This window comes from Dasypus novemcinctus, chromosome X (assembly GCF_030445035.2).
Source record: "Dasypus novemcinctus isolate mDasNov1 chromosome X, mDasNov1.1.hap2, whole genome shotgun sequence".
Classification (NCBI taxonomy): domain Eukaryota; kingdom Metazoa; phylum Chordata; class Mammalia; order Cingulata; family Dasypodidae; genus Dasypus; species Dasypus novemcinctus.
Window position 1 is genome coordinate 127,193,829 of NC_080704.1, and position 21,211 is coordinate 127,215,039.

The following is a 21,211-nucleotide window of genomic DNA, read 5'->3' on the forward strand; positions in this document are numbered from 1 at the left end:
TTGGAACGGAAAAAGGCCCCGAATAGCCAAAGACATATTGAAAAAGAAAAACGAAATAGGAGGAATCACACTTCCTGACTTAAAAACATACTACAAAGCTACAGTAGTGAAAACAGCATGGTATTGGCATAAGGAGAGACACACAGACCAGTGGAATCGAATTGAAAGTTCAGATATAGAACCTCATGTATATAGCCATATAATATTCGATAAAGCCATCAAACCCTCTCAACTGGGAGAGAATGGCCTATTCAACAAATGGTGCCTGGAGAACTGGATAGCCATATGTAGAAGAATGAAAGAGGATTACCATCTCACACCTTATACAAAGAATAACTCAAGATGGATCAAAGACCTAAATATAAGAGCCAAGACCATAAAGATCTTGGAAAGCAGTGTAGGGAAACATCTACAGGACCTTGTAATAGGAAATGGATTCATGAATATCACACCAAAAGCACGAGCAGCAAAAGAACAAATAGATAAATGGGACTTCCTCAAAATTAAAGCCTTCTGCATCTCAAAGGAGTTTGTCAAGAAAGTAAAAAGGGAACCCACACAAAGGGAGAAAATATTTGGCAACCATATATCTGATAAGAGACTTATAACTTGCATATAAAAAGAACTCATATATCTTGAAAATAAAAAGATAAACAACCCATTTAAAAAATGGGAAAAAGATTTAAACAGACACTTCTCCAAAGAAGAAATACAAATGGCTAAAAAGCACATGAAAAAATGCTCCAAATCTCTAGCTATCAGGGAAATGCAAATCAAAACTGCAATGAGATACCATCTTACTCCCATAAGATTGGCAGCTATGAAAAAAACAGAATACAAATGCTGGAGAGGATGTGAAGAAAGGGGAACACTCATCCACTGCTGGTGGGAATGCAGAAGGATCCAACCATTCTGGAGGACAGTTTGGCGGTTTCTTAAAAAACTAACCATAGATTTGCCATATGACCCAGCAATACCACTGCTGGGTATATACCCAGCAGAAATGAAAACAAGGACACAAACCGATATATGCACACCAATGTTCATAGCAGCATTGTTCACTATTGCCAAAAGTTGGAATCAATCCAAATGTCCATCAACAGACGAGTGGATCAATAAAATGTGGTATATACACACAATGGAATACTACTCGGCTGCAAGAACAAATACACTACAATCACACGTGATAACATGGATGAACCTTGAGAATCTTATGTTGAGTGAAGCAACCCAGGCATTGAAGGACAAATACTACATGACCTCAATGATATGAAATAAGCAAACTGCCTCAGAGAGCTAGAGTCTGGAAAAGAGGCTTACAGGAAATCGGGGGGTGGAGGAAGGATGTGAGTCAACGTCTGCAGGGGTGGAATCTGTGATGAGCTGGTGGTAAGTATGAGCACAAAGAAGGGACAAAATGGGGGCAAGGGGTTGCCTTCGGGTGGGGTTTTGTGGGTTTGAGGGGGGCTGGGGATGGGAAGAGGGGTAATATTGTCCAAAAATTGGGGGGAGGGAGGGGCAACATACGAACATGAGAGAGTGTCAGGTGTTCGTTGAGAACAAAATGTTGAGAAACTCGTATCAAAGTATAAGTAGGAGGGTTACCTGTTTAGGATGCTCAGGGGGTATGGTCTGATGCGGGACGGACTTCGGGGGAATAGCTGAAGGCTCATTTTGCCAAGGTGGGTTGTACCATTGGGAAGAGACCCAAGAAGTGAGAGTTGGGGTGGACCCACATCCTGGGGAGGACTAATGCCGTCAAATAGAGAGAAGTGTATCTCTCGTGAGAAAGCATGGCTCCCAGGGCATTAGGGCAGTTGAGAAAGTCAGGTCCTGAATACTGCTGCAAGTATCTCTGGACATGGCTTCTTGGAAAATGGAGATTGCCTGGCGTTGTGGGCCCCAAGGGGAGGGGAAAATGGATGTGGAATGGATGGAACCAAGGTAAGTATGGGAGCAAGAGAGGAGTTCTGTGAGAGTACACGAGGATGAATATAAAACATGTAATATTACACCAAAAATATATAGGGGACGACAGACTAATAATGTAAACCATAAGGCAAAACATAGGATAACTAAAAAATTTAGAAAACTGTACAATCTAAAGTATGGACCACATAGTAAGCAGAGATGTCACCTTGTTTGAAAGCTATTGTCTCAGAATCTGTACATCAGTTTTAGGAAATATGATATGAATAAGCTAAAAGATTATCGCTGTGGAAGGGAAAAGGTTTTATGGTGGATCTGGGGAAGTACTGTATATTGTATATATGAATTTCGGTGATCTAAGACTCTTGTGAAGCTGACATTATGATGGGATTCACTTTACAGGAAGTTTTGGAACACAGAGTGGTTCAACAATGGCAGCGGAGGAATACTGATATAGGATGTTATTGACAGGATATATATGGCTGACAGGGAGTTATACAGGGCATATTCCCACGGTATATAGTAATGTCTAGATATATTCATAGTGGAAACAATTAAAAACAACAGCTGGGGGGGTACTGGGCCCCTGGCTGGGGGGTCACTGTCGTGGACCCTGGGGGAGCAGTTGCAGTCCCCCAGGTGCAACGGCAAGAACCAGGAAGGAAGGAGGGCCCAACAGTGAGCTCCTGATACTAATGGCTATGCTTTTGAGCCTATACACCTGTAATAAGAACAAGGCCTAGAGTATCACTGTGCCTGGGAGTTTCCTCCTGACAGCCTTCATGTTACTCAAATGTGGCCACTCTCACAGCCAAACTCAGCATGTAGACGCAGTGCATTCCCCCCAGCGTGGGACATGACACCTGGGGATGAGCCTCACTGGCACCGAGGGATCACTACCACATACCAGCTGAAGATGCAACTAGAAAATGACCTTGAATTAAAGGTTCAATACGGATCAGCAGAATATCCCTGTCTACATATAATAACATGACTTCAAAATGCTGTTTGACCTAATGTAAGGGGGAAATGGAAAGGAGAAATGAGATTATAAGGCTATGAGTCTCTAAAAAAGAGTCTGGAGGTTGTCAGAAGGAATGCCCTTATGCACAACTGAGCAGAGTCTAAGAGACAGATAAAGTAGATACAACCCCAGGTATTGGTTCTTTTGAGGGATAAAGAGACCCACGGGTTCTATGGTCATGGCAGATGGGGTTCACTGCCATGGCAGATGGCCCTTCTTTGGAGCTGGTGTTTCTGCGTGATGGAACTGGAGTCAGATAGGATCTCTTTTCACAAGACTTTCATGCTACTTTATTGGAATTGTAGATGGTGTTGGGGTTTAAGATATATTTCAATCTCTGGACTGACAATATGATAGCCAGGCCCTGAGCCTCAACAGACTTCAGCTCCTACACTCTGATTTATTGGACTTACCCCACTCAGCTAACATGGGGTTGAAGAAGGTCAACCACCACACCATGGAGCCTAGAGTGTCTACAACTGAAAGCAGGAGGAGTGCATCTGGTATCCATGTAGAATCTAAGCCCCCACTTGACATAGATGTGCAATGGACACAACCAATCCAATGTCCACAGAGAAAATGTGGAATGGGTATGGGAAGGGTAGCCATGGTGGCTGCTGGGTTTGGGGAATGGGAGGAAGAGATGAGATGTGGAGGCGTTTTCGGGACGTGGAGTTGTCCTGAGTGGTGCTTCATGGACAATTTACAGGACATAGTAGATCCCCCCAGGGCCCACTGGATGGAACGGGGGAGAGTGTGGGCTATGATGTGGACCATTGACTACGGGGTGCAGTGATGTTCAGAGATGTACTTACCGGGTGCAATGGATGTGTCACGATGATGGGAGAGAGTGTTGCTGTGGGGGGAGTGGGGGGTAGGGGCGGTGCGGTTGATTGGGACCTCATATTTTTTTAATGTAATTTTTAAAAATAAATAAATAATTTTAATAAAAAAAGTTGTTCATAAATGAATGGAGCTAAATGTGAAAATTAAGTAGAGTATAAAATATAATCTCAAAAATTAAAAAAAAAAAATGAAAATACAACCTACCAAAAGTTGTAGGATTTAGCTAAAGCTGTGCTTAGGAGTAAATTTATATCATTAAAAGAATATCTTACATGAATGTTTGCAGCTTTCACTTAAAGAAACTACACACAGAAGAGCAAATTAATCCCAAGTTAAGCAGAAAAAGTAAATAATAAAACCAGATGCAAATGAAAGAAATAGAAAACAGAAAAACAACAAAGAGTAATAAAAACAGAAACTTATTTTGACAAGAGCAATACATTTGCTAAAATTCTAGCCAGACTGAGAAGGAAAAACTAAGACAGAAAACACAAATTGCTAATATCAAGATTGAGAGAGATGATCAGATACTCTAAAGATATTAAAAGGATAATAAGAAAATATTATGAGTAATTCTATGACAATAAATTTGACAACTTATGTAAAAAGGACAAATTATTTAAACATGCAAGCTACCAAATAGATAACTTGAATAGCCATATCTACTAAAACTTGAATTTGAATTTTAGAAACCTTCCTCCAAAGAAAATTCCAGGTCTGGATAGTTTAACTGGTAAATTCTACAGAATCTTTAATAATACCAATTAAGTGGGTTTTATCCCTGTGAAGGAAAGTTGGTTTAACATTCAAAAATCAATAATATAATTTACTATGTTAACAGACTAAAAAAGAAAAATCATGGTATCATCTTGATGAATGTAGGGTGATCAAATACCTGAGAGTAACTTTTTTCTGTCCCTGTTGCTCGGATACAAAGGAAAAGAATTGTAGGTAAATTAGAAGGTAATGAGAGTCAACCCTCTCTTGGTGCCAAATTCTGATTTTGGTGGTTAAGAACATCCTGTTGAAGCAATGAAGTATGAAAACCAGTTCTGACCAGTTGGCCAGACCTGGGCAGAAGCCCTTTGTTGTCCTCACTTCAACTTACTTAATTAACATAGCAAAATTCCCACCCAGGGGTGGAGTTATCCGCCCCTTTCTTGATCATGCAATGTATGTGCAAGCGTGATTTCCTGAAAATACTAATCATACAATTATATAACCAGCTATGTGTGTTAATCCACATGCATAATCAAAGCAAATGCTAAGTAGTAACTTGGATAATTAAGCAAGAGTGAAACTGCAGCACCAGGAATTGGGCCTGAGTCACTTTAGACTGACCTTGGCTCCTTACCTCTGCAGATGTAATAAATGTAAGTTTCCCTGACTCTCATGTTGAAGTTTTCTTCATGCCATCTCTGGTATCCATAAAGGCCCTGCCTTGAGGCCTAACAATCTCAGTAGGTACAACACAATGTTTGTCAAATACCCAATATCCATTCCTGATTTAAAAACCAAAACAAACAGACAAAAAACCTCCCAGCAAACTAGGAATAGAAGGGAACTTCCTCAAACCTTAGAGCTAACATTATACTTAAAGGTGAAAGATTAAAAGCTTTTCCCCAAATATAGGGAAAAAGGCAAGAAATCCCACTGTCAATATTTCTATTCAACATTTCTTGGAGGGAGGTTCTAGCCAGTGTATGGGGAAAGAAAAAAAATAGGCATCTTGCAAAGGAAGAAATAAAACCTTATTTCTAGGTTACATGATTATCAGGGCAGAGAAACCTTTGGAAATCTTGAAAAAACCTCAGAGAACCAGTAAGTTGGTTTAACAAGCTTACAAGGTACATGATGATTATGCAAAAATCAAACACATTACTACATTATAGCAACAAAGATAAATTAAAATTATTATTTTTAATATTATGTACTATTTGGCTCAAAGTTCATGAGTCTTATTCTTCTGTACCATGTGTCTTTTGGGGGTAATGAATATGTTCCAAAATTGATTGTAGTGATAGTTGCGCAACTCTGAACTGTGTAGTGTGTGACCCATGTCTCAAAGCGGCTAAAAAATGAAGGGTATGATTCGATGAATTATCACAGGATAGGGTAGTGAATGAAAGCTGCTGACAACCTGCAATATTACAGAAGGTATCCATGAAATGTAACCACAGCTGAGTAGTAGGAAAGGAATGGGGGGAATGAAATCATCCTTAATCTTACTATTTACTACTGGTTGATTTTCCTTACTTGAATAAAACTAATTTACACTGCTAACTCCATCATGGATATCCCTGATAATTGTTTGGGGTTCTAAGAACCCAAGTCAAAAGTTTTGCCACGTGCTTTCTATCACAGCCTCATTTGCTGGAGCCTATTTAATGAGAGGACTAATCAGCTAGAGTAGTTCAAGCTGACCAGATGGACGCCTTATTTAGCACACCCATTATTTCTTGTGGGCTACATTTCCTCTGACACCTCTGTTTGGCTGGACTGAAATGAAATGAAATGAATATTTATTATGCACCTCACTTTCCCATAAATTGTCACATTTAATCCTCACATTTCTTATAAGATTACAGATAAGGAAACTAGCCAAGAGAATAACTGACATTTCCAAAGTTACATAATAAGCTGGTAAGTGGCAAAACTAGGATTCCAGCTTTGGCCTAAACACATGCCCTGCCCACCACAATTATGCAGGGTTAATCCTGCAGAGTGAGACATCTTAAAACAGTTACTTCCCAGTGAACCTGTCAGCTACTTTCAATGCCTTTTTAAAACTAGAATTGGAGTTATTGCTAATTTTAAAAGTGATAACATTTACATATTAAACACATCTCTTGCTTGTTCCCTTGACAACCATTCGCCTAATATTAGTTACAAAAATGTTCTCCCCGAATGGAAACACTCATCCACTGCTGGTGGGAATGCAGAAGGATCCAGCCATTCTGGAGGACAGTTTAGCGGTTTCTCAAAAAACTAGCTATAGATTTACCATATGACCCAGCAATTCCACTGCTGGGTATATATCCAGTAGAACTGAAAACAAGGACACAAACCGATATATGCACACCAATGTTCATAGCAGCATTGTTCACTATTGCCAAAAGTTGGAATCCACCCAAATGCCCATCAACAGATGAATGGATAAATAAAATGTGGTATATACATACAGTGGAATACTACTCAGCTTTAAGAACGAAAACACTACATACACACATGATAACATGGATGAATCTTGAGAACCTTGAGTGAGAATGTTGAGTGTAGCAACCCAGGCATTGAAGGACAAATACTACATGACCTCAATGATATGAAATAAGTAAACCAAACTGCCTCAGAGAGCTAGAGACTGGAGGATAGGCTTAAAGGAAATTGGGGGGTAGAGGAAAGATGTAAGCTGACACCTACCTGGGTGAAATCTATGATAAGCTGGAGGTAAGTATTTGTACAAGGAAGGGATAAAATGGGGGCATAGGGTTACCTTTGGGTGGGGCTTTGCGGGCTTGAGGGAGGCTAGGGATGGGAGGATGGGCAATATTGCCCAAGAAATTGGGGTGAGGGTGGGGGAAAATATGAACATAGGAGATTGTCAGGTATTTGGTTGAGAGTATAATGCTGAGAAAACTGTTTCAAAAATATACTAAGGAAGGTTACCTGGTTAAGATGCTTAAAGGGGATAATCTGATGCAGGACAGGCTCCTAGGGAGTGTGTGAGTGCTCATTTTGCCATAGTGGGTTATATCATTGGATAGAGACTCATATAATGAGAGTGAACGTATACCCACATCCTGGGGAGGACTGATGTTCTCAAATAGAGGGAATTGTCTCTCTCAGGAGAAATGGTGGCTCCCAGTGCATTAGAGCAGTTGAGCATGCCAAGCCCTCAACACTGTTGCAAATATCTCTGAACATGGCCCTTAAAGCAATGAAGATTGACTGTCACTGTGGGCCCTGAGGGGAGGGAGAAAGAGGTATTGAATAGATGGAATCAATGTAATTGTGAGGGCAATAGAAGTGTTCCACAAGAGTATGCAAGGATGGATATAAGAAATGTTAAATTACACCAAAAATGTATAGGGGCTGATAGGCTAAAATGTAAATCATAATGTAAAACATAACTAAAAATTTAGAAAATTGTATAGTCTAAAATATAAACCACAATGTAAACCCAAATGTTACCTTGTTTGAAAGCTATTGTCTCAATATCTGTACATCAGTTTCAGTAAATATAGTATGAGCATGTAAAAAGATTATTGCTGAGGAAGGGAAAAGGGTTTTATGTTGGATATGTGGGATTAATGTATATTGTATATATTACTTACTGTGATCTAAAACTTTTGTGAAGATAAGCTTAATAATTAGGAGAAAAAGAAAAAGAAAGAACACAGACACTGAGGAAAAGACGGAAGAATTTGCCTTGACAATGTGCATACAGGGCAACATTTACTGCAGTGATGGAAGGCAAAACATCAAAAACAAAGCTTTAGCATTTTTAAATTTTTTGATACCCCAATTTATTTTACCTTAATTTTTCTAAATTAATATGTATTCTATATCTAACCTTTAAACTCATCACTATATTCCATTTTACTATTAATGGAACCTGGCAATATATTGGGATGCTATTTTGAAGAAGTTTTGGATCACAGAGAGATTCAACAATGGCAGGAGAGGAATACTGGTGTGGGATGTTATTGACAGGGGACACATGGTTGGCAGGGAGTTCTCCAGGGCATATATCCAGGGTACATAAAAGTGTTTGGATATTTTCACAGAGGTTACAATTAACAACAACTGAGGGATTGCTGAGCTCCTAGCCAGGGGAGCTCTATCACAGTCCCTAAAGGAACAGCAACAATCCCCCAAGTCCAACGGCAAAGACCTAAAAAAGAAGGAAGGTCCAACAATCAGCCCTTGATACTAATGACTATGCTTGTGAGCCTGTGCACCTGAAATAAGAACAAGGCTTAGAGCTGCAGGGTTACCTCCTGAGAGCCTCCGTGTTGCTCAAATGTGGCCAGTCTCAAAGCAAATCTCAGCATGTAAATGTGTTGCCTTCCCCCCAGTGTGGGACATGACTCCCAGGGATGAGCCACCCTGGCGCTGAGGGATACTACCAAGTACCAGCTGATGATGTATCTAGAAAATGACCTTGAATAAAAGGGTCAACTCAGACCAGCAGAATATCTCAGTCTACATATAATACCAGGAGTTAAAAATGCTTTTTGACCTGAATAAAAGGGGGAAATGGAAACAACAAAGGAGTTTATATGGCTATGTGTCTCCAAAAAGAGCCAGGAGGTTATCAGAGGGGTCGTCCTTATGCACACTTCAGCAGAGTCCTAGAGACAGATAAAGTAGATACAACCTCAGGTATTGGTTCTTCTGAGGGCTACAGAGACCCACAGGTTCTATGGTCATGGCAGATGGCATTCAGTGCCATGTCAGTTGGCCCTACTATGGAGTTTGTGTTTCTGTGTGATGAAGCTGGACTCAGATGAGATCTTTGTCCACAAGCCTCTCCTGTTACTTTTACCAGATCTGTAGTTGGCGCTGGGGTTTAGTGTATACCCAGGGGACCTGAATCTCTGGACTGACCATGTGATAGCCAGGCCCTGAGCCTCAACAGACTTGCATCTTCTACACTCTGGTTTATTGGACTTACCCCACTCATCTAACATGGAGGTGAAGAAGGTCAAACACCACACCAGGGTGCCAAGAGTGCCTACACCCAAAAGCAGGAGAATTGCATCCAGCATCCATGTGGAATATAAGCCCCCTCTTGATATAGATGTGAAGTGGACACAACCACTCTAAGGTCCACAGGATGGAGAAATAGAGTATGGATTAGAGTGGACTTACTGATATTCTATTCATGAACTATTGTGATTAGTGATTCAAGAAAATGTGGCATCAGTGTGGAGAAAGTGGCCATGGTGGCAGGCGGGTAGGGAGTGGGAGGAAGAGATGTAATTAGGGGCATTTTTGGGGGTTGGAGTTTTCCTGGGTGGTGCTGCAAGGACAGTTACTGGGCATTGTATGTCCTCCCATGGCCCACTGGGTGGGAGACTATGGGAGAGTGTGGGCTATGGTGTGAACCATTGACCATGAGGTGCGTGGTGCTCAGAGATGTATTCACCAAGTGCGATGAATGACTCATGATGATGGAGGAGGTTGTTGTTATGGGGGAGGAGTGGGGTGAGGGGGTGGGGGGTATAGGTGGACCTCATATTTTTTGAATGTAACATTAAAAACATAAATAAAGACAAAAAATGTTCTCCCCTACTGCTTGAACTTAAAATCTCAATTTGTGAGAACATCATCTTTAACATACTTTTAAACAGAGCATACAAGGTTTTTGAATTTCTTAATGTATATTGCCATATATATTATAACAACATTAAAAAGTCAGTTGAAGAATGGGACAGTATAAGGGAGTAAATCCTCATGTAAAACACAAATATGTGTGCTATTTCATATATAGGACTGTTTTTACAAAATATAAATACAAATATACTAGAGAGAAGAAAAATAGCAGCTATTTATGGAAAGGGAAGCATAGAGAGATTGAGAGATGATGACTTTTGTTTTGTTGGTAGTTTTCTGTTTATTATTATTGGAATAACGGAAATACTCTAAGAATGACTGAAGTGATGAATGCACAAATACATGGTTACACTAAATACCACTGATTGTACACTTTGGATGGATATATGCTTCATTCATATGGTATCAGTAAAACTGACTTGTCAAGAAAAAAAAAACTGCTTTTAAAAAATAAAAAGTAAAAGCAAGAATTGCCAGAAATAGCAGCTATGTACGGCAGGGTAAGCATAGGGAGTCTGAAAGGTGATAAATTTTTTTTGGTCTGGTTTTTGTTTATTATTATGGAAATGATGAAAATGCTCTAATAATGATTGACATGATGATTGCACAGCTAGGTGATTATACCAAATAACACTGATGGTACACTTTGAATGGACTGTATGCACTGTTAATATGTGTCAATAAAATTGATTTGTTTTTTAAAAAGTCTGTTGAAGAAATATTATCTTCGGTTAATACAAACTTTTGGGTTATTTTTATATCACTGCTCCTACCTCCAACCTGGACCAACATAGGCTGAGCTAAAACATAACAGAGTTAAGGACTCTCAGACTAGTTACAATTGTTTTTTGTTTTGTCTTGTTTTGTTTTAATTTATTGAAGTATATCACTCATACATAAACAATAAGTGTATAGTTATAGTTGTGAAATTAAAAAATAAACATATATAACATCATACAGGGCTCTCATACTTTACCATACCACCAATACCTTGCGTTGTTGTTGAACATTTTTAATTAATGATTAAAGAGCATTGTCAAAATATTACTACTAACCAAAGTATTTCCCCCTATTCTTATCTTTACATCATTTATATATGAACATACATAAACAATAAGTGTATAGTAAAAGTTGTGAATTTACAAAGGAAACAAGCATTACATGACACAGGGGTCCCATACATCAACCCTCCACCAACACCTTGCATTGTCATGATACATTTGGTACAAATTATGAAAGAATATTGTCAAAATATTACTGCTAATTATAGTCCTTATCTTACATTTGGTGTATTTCCCTCACAACTGACACTATTATTATTTTTAAAATATATTTTTATTACAAGTTGTAAACTTATAAACAATCGTGCACTTATGCAGAATTCCCAAACAACACCCCTCTGTCAACACACCACACTGTGGTGGACCATTTGTTACATATAATATCATCTGATTGTTACCACATCCAAAGTGTACATTTGGAACACATTTTCCATACTGCCCCATTATTAACACAGCACATCTTTGGCATAGATGCAAGAATATTATTACTGCTAAACACAGTCCAAAGATCACTCCAGTTGTATTTTTCCCATGCTTCACATTACTACCACGTTGCAAAAGTGCTGTACATTTGCACTCACTCACAACAGACACTCTTGCATCCATACCATCAATCACACTTCTCATTCACCTCTGGGTTTACTGTGCTATTATTCTGTTCCTAGAATATTCTCTAGCATTCTGTCAATTGGCATTTAAATATCTATACTAAGATTTTCAGCCACATCCCCTTTATAAACTGTTACTCACTATGTGTTACCAGCCACTCTACACATTTCCACACTTTTACAATAAAGATAATTAAAACTTCTACATACATTAAACATCAGTAGTCCATCTCAGTCAGCCTCTTTTCTCCTTTAAGAATCCAGCATGTACCACCAGGTGTTGAACATGTTTTCCTACAATTTCTTCTGGAAGCTTTATGGTTCTTGCTTTTATTTTTAGGTTTTTGATCCATTTTGAGTTAATTTTTGGATAAGATGTGAGATAGGGGTCCTTTTTCCTTCTTTTGGCTATGGATATACAGTTCTTATAGCACCATTTGCTGAATGGACTTTTCTGCCCAAGCTGTGTGGGTTTGACAGGCTAGTCAAAAATCAGTTGTCCATGCATGTGAGGGTCTGTTTCTGAACCATGAACTTAGTTCCATTGGGCTATGAGTCTGTCTTTATGCCAGTTCCATAAACTTACTATTTGAGTTTTATCTGTCATATTTTATTTTCACAACTCTTTCAACACTTCATTATTTTATTGACATAATCTTCATTTCTAGACTCTTTTCCAGGCCTCTATCCTCTATCTTTTCTTTTCAGGCTCTTGCACACCCTTCAGCATTTCCTGAAAATCTGGTTCATCTGTGAATATTCTAAACTCACCCACATTTTTTACAATCTTGCCAGATATAAGATTCTTGGCTGGAAGATTTTCTCTTGTAGCATCTTAAATATATCATATCACTGTCTTCTTGCCTTCATGGTTTCTGGTGAGAAATTAGCACTTAACTTCATTGGCTATCCCTTATAAGTTATGCATTGGTTTTCTCTTGCTGATCTCAGAATTGTCTCTGTCTTTGGCATTTGACATTCTGATTAGTATGTGTCTCAGAGTTGGTCTGTTTGGATTTTTTCAGATGAGAGTATGTTGTGCTTCTTGGACATGGATATCTATGTCCTTCAATAGGGTTGGGAAATCTTCTACCATTATTTCTTCAAATACTCCTTCTGCCCCCTTTCCCTTCTCTTCTCCTTCTGGGACACCCATGGCATGTACCTTTGCACACGTTTTGCTGTCATTTAGTTCCCTGGGACCTTGTTCAATTTTTTTCCCATTCTTTTCTTCATCTGTTCTTTTGTATGCTCACTTTCAGAGGCCATCTCTTCAAGCTCACCAATCCTTTCTTCACCTCCTCAAATCTGCTATTATATGATTCCAATGTTTTTTTTTAATTCATTTATTCCACCTTTCATTCTGCTATTTTTCTATGTATGCTTTCAAATTCTTCTTTGTGTTTATCCAATGTCTCCTTAACATCCTTAATCTCTTTAGCCATCTCATAGAATTTATTAAGGAGATGTGTATGAACATCTATGATTAGCTGCCTCAACTCCTTTATGTCATCGGCAGGTTTATCTTGTTCCTTTAACTGGGCCATAGCTTCCTGTTTCTTGGTGTGGAAAGTAATTTTTTGTTGGTGTCTTTGCATCTGGCTTACTAGAGTATTTATTCTGGGTGTATTCTTTCTCTTTAGTTTAGGGCTTCCTTCTCTTTCTCCTTTGCTGGTTGTGCAGTAGGAGCCAAGTATGTAGTTGGTGCTGTAAGCTGTGGAGGCTCAAGCTGCCCTCATTGCCCTAGGACCAATGAAGCCTCTCACCAGCTGTGTGGAATAATATGTTATGCAGGCCTAGACTGTAGTTGCCCAGAAAGACTGATGAAGCTTAATGCCCCTTTCTCCCCTGCCTGGGGCAGGGATGGAGCTTCAGGTGTGGGCAACAATCTATGCACTGTGGGTCCAAGACAACATCAGTTGCCCCAATAGACTTCTAATTATACAGTCTGTGCCAGCCAAATGTACCTGCAGTTACCTGGATAGGCTGGTGCAGGGTCTGCCAGCCTCCTCCTTGCCAGAGGTGGGGCTGAACCCTAGGCTAGGGCTGCAGGCAGATCTGGATGAAAGAAACTGGTTCCTACTGTCACTGTGATTTTTTATCTGCCGGGCTTCCCCTCAGGCTAGGGCAGAGTCAAAATGGAGGCTATCAGACACTTTTTGACTTGGACAGGCTCAAACTTTAGCTTTTCTTAGGGTTATACTTTAGCCAGTCGAATTTACTAATAAGTAGCTGATATCAGTGGCCAACCATCTTCTCCCCTGCTTTTGGGAAATGGAGTTTCAAATTCCAGCCTGGAGTTTCAAATTCCAGCCACAGAATAGCTCCTGAGGCAGCTTGCACTGCCAAAGTAGGATAATCACTGGCCTCTGTGGCTTGGCCAATAATTTCCTAAAGAGACTGGTTCAGGTCCCCCCAGTTTCCTCCTTGCCAGAGGTGGGACTGAGGCTTATGCTAGAGCTACAACTTACCTGGATGGAAAGAAGCCAGTCCCCAGGAGCACTGTGATTTTCAATCCGCCGCAATTTCCCTCATGCCAGTCATGGTGTTAAGATGGCATCTCCTGGCCTCTTTCTGACTTGGACAGGCTCAAACTTTAGCTGTTCTCAGGATTATACTTCAGCCCACTGAATTTACTCATCAGTAGCTGAAGTTGTTGCCCACCCGTCTCTTCCACCCCCATTTTTGGAAAGTGAAGCTTTCAGTGTCAGCCATGGAACAGCTCCCGAGGCAACTTGTGCCTCCAGTGGAGGATGGGCACTGGCCTCCGGGGTGTGGAGCATTCTACTTATGAGTCTTCTCTGCAGATGGGCAGTCTCCTCCTTCCACTCCTTCAAGGATGTTGCAGGATGCTCTTCTGGTCTCCTGGTGGCCCCAAATAGGTGCTCCCAGTTAGCTCCAGATAGCTCTGGGTGTTTATTAACTGCCCTGTAGCAGGAGCTGACTCTAGGAGTGCCTTACTCATCCACCATCTTGCTGGTTGTCCTACAATTATTTTTTCAACCATTATATTCTTTTTTAATTACAGAGGTTATATACAAAATACTTTCATTGTAAAAATATTAAACAGTAAATGATTAAACAGAGCAAAAAGTACTTCATTCACTCATCTCCCTAACATACCATTTTTCTTTAAATAGACAGGATTATACATATTGCCTTGTTACTTTTTTTCAATTAATATATCCTATAGTTTTTTTTGCATTCAATACGTACACTCTTTAATGCTTATACAGTATTACCTAGTATCAAAGTATCAAAGCATCATAATTTGTGTAAGAATTTCCCTAGTGAGGACATTTAAGCTATTTCCCATGTTTTCCCATTATGTCAATAATTTATAATTTACATAAAACATAAGGTATATGGGCAGAAAGGGAGGGACCATCTGTTGTGATGGAAAGAGAATCCTGCCTCTAGAATAGTGGTTCTCAAATTGTGTTCCCTTGGCATGAAGCATCACCTGGGAACTCATCAGAAATGTAAATTCTAGACTCCACCCCCATATCAGAAACTCTGGGGTTGGAGCCTAGCACTCAATGTTTTAACAAGCCTTCCCTGTGATTCTGATGCACATTAAAATTTGAGAACCACTTTTCTCTATCTTTCCTACTGCACAGTAATGACTTTCATTCTTTGGTTTAAAGTAAAATTTTTAAATCAGTAGGTCTACAATATTTGGCTCTAACACATGATTATGGGCATGGTTAGGATAGAAGTACAGCAGAGGGACAAGGGGTATCTTTCTGGGTTCTCTATTATTTTTAACTTTTCTTTAAAGAGAGTACTTTAATATATCAAAATCTTCCACTCACGTTTTGACAATCTGCTTGATTCCTTTTCCTCTCCTCCCATAACCTTGACAACCAACAATTAAAATATTTACATAGCATAAAGATGCAAGAAGATGGAAAACTTTTCCTTCAAGACCCTTCTGTCTTAATGATACCCACATGACCATCGAACCTTAGAAGCCAGCTCCTACTAGGAACTGTGAGATACTGGACAAATAGGATTTCACTGAATCACAGAAGTTCAGACCTAGAGGGGAATTTAGAGATCTTCCAGTCAAGAGTCTCATTTTGCAGATCAGGCAAATGAGGCCCAGATTAATTACATGACACTGTAAGGTCATATAGCATGTATAAACCGAACAGAGGACTGAGTCCATGGAAGATGCTTAACAACTACTGATTTGACTTGAGAGTTAGAAGTTGTCCTAAACAAGGTGGACCAATTAGGAAGGCAGAGTCTCAGCAGTCCTCTTTAAATTTCCTACAGACAGCATGTTTAAGGTCCATGAAAGTGAGACTGTCAAGACATGTGAATTTTTTGTTTCCATATGAGTTGAAGTCTCTGGCCTTGAAAAATTGCTGCTTCATTTTTTAACTTTTAAAGCACTACTGGGATTTTCAAAATCCTTTCAGTATAATGATTGACAGATAAATACAAGAAATTCACCTGGGAGATTTTTTAAATTATGCATTTAGAAGGATACATTTTCCTTAAATTACTAAGCAGGAAAACACTAATATAATTTAACTATTTCTAGAAGACATCTATGGACATCTAGCATTACATTGTGTTCTAATTCAGCAATGTCTACGAATGCTTATCCCTATAATAAAGTGCTGTACATCATTATGCTTTTTTAGTTATTTTGGCTTACTAAAGTTTTTCTGTCTTCTCCTTTGATGTTAGTTATTACTTCTTACATCTGTGAATGGGTCTGCATCCCACACTCCTCATCCCTTCTCCACACTTACTATTGCCAATATGGGTTGAGACGCCAGATAAATATGATCTTTAGCACTATGTTAAAGATGAAAGTAAGATAGGTTGTAATTTAAACAGTAGAAAATTTAGTGAAGAGATCTTGTGATATTTACTTCGGCTGCTATGTAATGGCATGTCAGTGTTGCCAGGTTCAATATTTTGCAAAAGAATGGCAGGACAGCAAGATTTCCTTTACACAAATAATAGAGAGAATGAGTTCTGGGGATATATTTTTTTGTAACAGGATGGTATGCAGTATTGCCCTCAAGATTTCTCCTCCACTGGGTTGTTAGAGTAATGTAAATACTACAAAAGAGAAAGTTTAGACTACCTGTAACACCACAGAACTGTGGGTATTGCTGGTAAAGATGCGTGTGGTTCCTGCCTTGGAAGACTGCAAATGGGATGAGAGACCCATTTCACTGCTTCCAAGGGACAATTTCATGTGTTGGTCTTCCTCTTCTACCAGAGATCTGAAAAAAATTTAAAAGCAGAAAGAAAGGAAAATTAAAACTTTTTATATAATTCAAAATAACAAGATTATTTATAGAAATAATGAGTCACTAGTGTCAATCATCTGACTATGGAAGATATTGGATTTGTTTCATTATCTGAGGATCATATAATTTTATATCATGGAAGAAATATATATATTTGTAAAAAGTTTTCCAAAGTCAGAAATGATAAATAAGAACTGAGAAATCTACTTAAAAGTTGGTTTGAAACTATAATCACAAAGGTAATTGCTTTTGGTATTTTACTATTTAGGCAACAATGTCATCAAATGTTAATCATGTGTGAAGGTTATTTGGAACACCTGATTTTAGAAAGATAAAAACAAATGCTACTACTTATTGAATAATCACAATGTATCAGGTACAGTCATTGCTAAGAAATTAACACACACCATCTCATTAAATCCTTAAAACAATCCAATAAATTAGGTACTCCTTATTATCTCCTCTTTATTAAGGTAGGGAAAATGAGCTACAGAAAGGTTAAGTAATTTATCCAAGGTCATAAAGTTATGAAAATGATTGGGCCAAGATTTGAATCTAGACCTGGACTGATTCTAACTCCAAGGACCCCACTAAAAAAATCAAAGATTAACTGTGATATGTTAATACACTACTTCCGTTTCAGTTATTATACTTCTAATCCCAACTGAAGAAAAGTTTAAACATGAAATAATTTATTTTTCTAATGTTATCGCTCACTGAACAGTTTTGGACTAGTTAGATAAACAGCTATAGATGCAGTTTCATCTTTTGAAAAACTAAAAATGCAAACTATGCCCACATATATTGTAACAATAATTTTTCCAGGGCCATGAAAGAATGTTTGAAAACCCACGGTCAACATTGCAGTGAGTTCCACAGTGAACTTGACAAAATATTTGATAGTTAAAGGGCATCAGTTAAATTACACTAAAAATTGTTTTTAATGGAACATTATAGTACTAGTGACCATCATGAAACAATCCTTCCTTATTCTTGAGAATAGGCAGGTTTATGTTTGTTTCAGTATACATTGCTAAAACTGTCTCTGAATCACCTAAGAATGGGGAGTCCATGGTTCTGAGCAGGATTGTACTTTCATGATGTAGACACCTAGAATGAATACCAGGGAAGAAGGAAGAATCTATTTTCACTCAGGTATTAGAATTCTCTATTTGTCCATTAATTTATCCATAACTTCCTAGGTTTTGAATGGTTTGCTTTTCTAACTCTGAGCTCTCTGATAGCTTAAAGATTTCACTATTTTCCCATCATACCTATAATCTAAGATGAAGCATTTTTTTCTTTATTTTTTAATGTTACATTCAAAAAGTAGGAGGTCCCCATATACCCCCACCCCCCTCACCCCACTCCTCCCCCCATAACAACAACCTCCTCCATCATCATAAGACATTCATTGCATTTGGTGAATAAGGATGAAGGATTTTAAAAAATATTTTTATTACAGAAGATGTGGACTTTCAAAATAATCATGCACTTTTGTGGAATTCCCATATAACACCCTTTCACCAACACACCACACCATTGCAGAACATTTGTTATAGATTATGAGATAATATCATCAGACTATTATCACTAACTGTGGTCCATAGTGTACATTTGGCATACTTTTTCCATACCCCCCTATTATTAACACAGAACATCTTTGGCATTGATGCAGGAATATTACAGTAGAGCTATTAAGTATAGTCCATAGGATACATTAACTGTACTTTTCCCATCCTTCCCCACATTCCCAAAACCCTGCAATAGTGAGATATATCTGTTCTAGTTCACAGAAGGACATTCTTACATTTGTAACTATTAACCACAGTTCTCATCCACCTTTGGGTTCACTGTGTTATACAGTCCCTAGAATATTCTCTAGATTTCTTTCAATACATATTTACCTGCCTTAACTAGCCTTTTCAGCCACAAACCCATTTATAGACCAACTGGTATTCACTATAATGTGTTACCATCAACTCTATCTATTTCCACATTTTTACAGTCAAGTTAGTTAAAACTTCTACATATATTAACCATCAGTACTCCTTCATATCCCTCCTCATCTCCTAATAACATATAGTCTATTTTAACTCCATGTGTTTATTCTTCGTATTTAATTCATATTAGTAAGGTCATGCAATATTCGTCCTTTTGTGTCTTGCTTATTTCACTTAGCATAATGTCTTCAAGATTCATCCATGTTATCATGTGTCCCAATTTCATTTCTTCTTACTGAAGCATAATATTCCATCATATGTATTTACCACATTTTGTTTATCCATTCATTGGTTGATGGACACTTAAGTTGTCTCCACCTTTGGTAATTGTGAATAATGCCACTATGAACGCTGGTGTGCAAATGTCTCTTCACATCAGTTTTCAGTTCTTCTTGATATGTTCCTAATAGAGGAATTGCTGGGTCATATGGAAGTTCTATATTTAGCATCCTGAGGAATCGCAAAACTGTCTTCCACAGAAGCGGCACCATTTTACAATCCCACCAACAGGGAAGGAGTGTTCCTATTTCTCTACATCCTTTCCAACACTTATTGTTTTCTGTTTTTTTCAGTAATAGGCATTGTATGTGCTATAAGATGATATCTCACTATCGTTTTGATTTTAATTCCCCTAATAGCTAGTGATACAGAAAATTTTTTCTTGTGCTTTTTGGCCATTGGTATTTCCTCTTTGGAGAAATGTCTATTTAAGTCTTTGGCCTATTTTTAAATTGAATTGCTTGCTCTTCTTTTGTTGAATTGTATGATCTCTTAACGTAGAATGGAAATCAAACCCTTATCAGATATGTGGATTCCAAATATTTTCTCCCATTGAATGGGCTTCGTTTTCACTTTCTTGATGAAGTCCTTTAATCACAAAAGTGTTTTAAGGTTGAGGAGGTCCCATTTATCCCTGTTTTCTTTCATTGCTCATACTTTCTGTATAAAGTTTAATAATCCATCAACTACCACCCAGTCTTGAAGAAATTTTCTTACATTTTCATCTAGGAGGTTTATGGTTCTAGCTTTTATATTTAGGTCTTTGATTCATTTAGAGTTAATTTTTATATAAGTTGTGAGATAGGGGTTCTCTTTCTTTATTTTGACTATGGATATCCAGTGCTCCCAGCACCATTTGTTGAACAGATTGTTCTGCTCTAGCTGGATGGGTTTGAGAGGGTTCTCAAAAATTCACTTGACCATAGATGTGAGGGTCTGTTTCTAAACCATCAATTCAGTTCCACTGGTCTATGTGTCTGTCTTTATGCAAGGAAAATGTTAGGGTTTTTTTAGCAAAATTTTATTGTCTTTTTAAAAAATATATAAATAGATGACACAAAACTTTACATTAAAAAAACATGAGAGGTTCCCATATATCCCACTGCCCACCCCCCACTCCCACTCCTCCCACAGCAACATCCTCTTTCATCAGTAAGGCATTTTCATTGCATTTGGTGAATGCACCCTGGAGCACTGCCACACCATAGGGACTATAGTTTACATTGTAGTTCACACTCTCCTCAGTTCATCCAATGGGTTATGGCAGGATATATAATGTCTGGCATGTGTCCCTGGAATATCATTCCAGACAACTCCGATCATGAAAATGCCCCATATCACAACCCTTCCTGCTTCTCCCTGCGCTTAGCAACTCCCGTGGCCACCGTCTCATCAATGATACGATTTATTCCATTGCTAGAGTCACAAGAATTGTATAGTATAATACCAGCAAGTCCACTCCAATCCATATTATCTTACTCCATCCTCTGGACCCTGGGATGGTGATGTCCACTCCACCTCTAAATTGAGAGGGGCTTAAACCCACATTGCTGATGGATGTGATTCTCCTGCTTGCAGTTGTAGACACTCTCAGTTCCCTATTGTGGTGGTTGACAATTCTCACGTCCCTGACAGCTGATCTAGATAAGTCCAATGAACTGAAGAGTAGGTGGTGAAACTCTGTTGAGGCTCAGGTACCCAGCTGGCACATGGACAGTCCAGAGATTCAAGTCTCCTGAGCATACACAATCCCCAGAGCCAATCACAGGTTCAGGAAAAGTGACAGAAGAGGCATGTGTAGAGAGGTCACATCTGAGTCCAACCCCATCACAATCAAGAACACAAA

The 21,211-nt window shown here is 38.7% G+C and overlaps 1 protein-coding gene across 6 annotated transcripts in view; it reads right to left on the reverse strand.

The window, feature by feature from the left end:
* KLHL13 (kelch like family member 13) overlaps positions 1-21,211 on the reverse strand; it is a 393,060-nt gene that overhangs the window by 105,704 nt on the left and 266,145 nt on the right. For all 6 annotated transcript variants that reach the window (XM_058291764.2, XM_071213232.1, XM_071213233.1 and 3 more), the window contains one exon: positions 16,915-17,056. In XM_058291764.2, coding sequence (XP_058147747.1) covers positions 16,915-17,028 — 114 coding nt within the window. In that variant the 5' untranslated portion in view covers positions 17,029-17,056. The remainder of the gene's footprint in view (positions 1-16,914; positions 17,057-21,211) is intronic.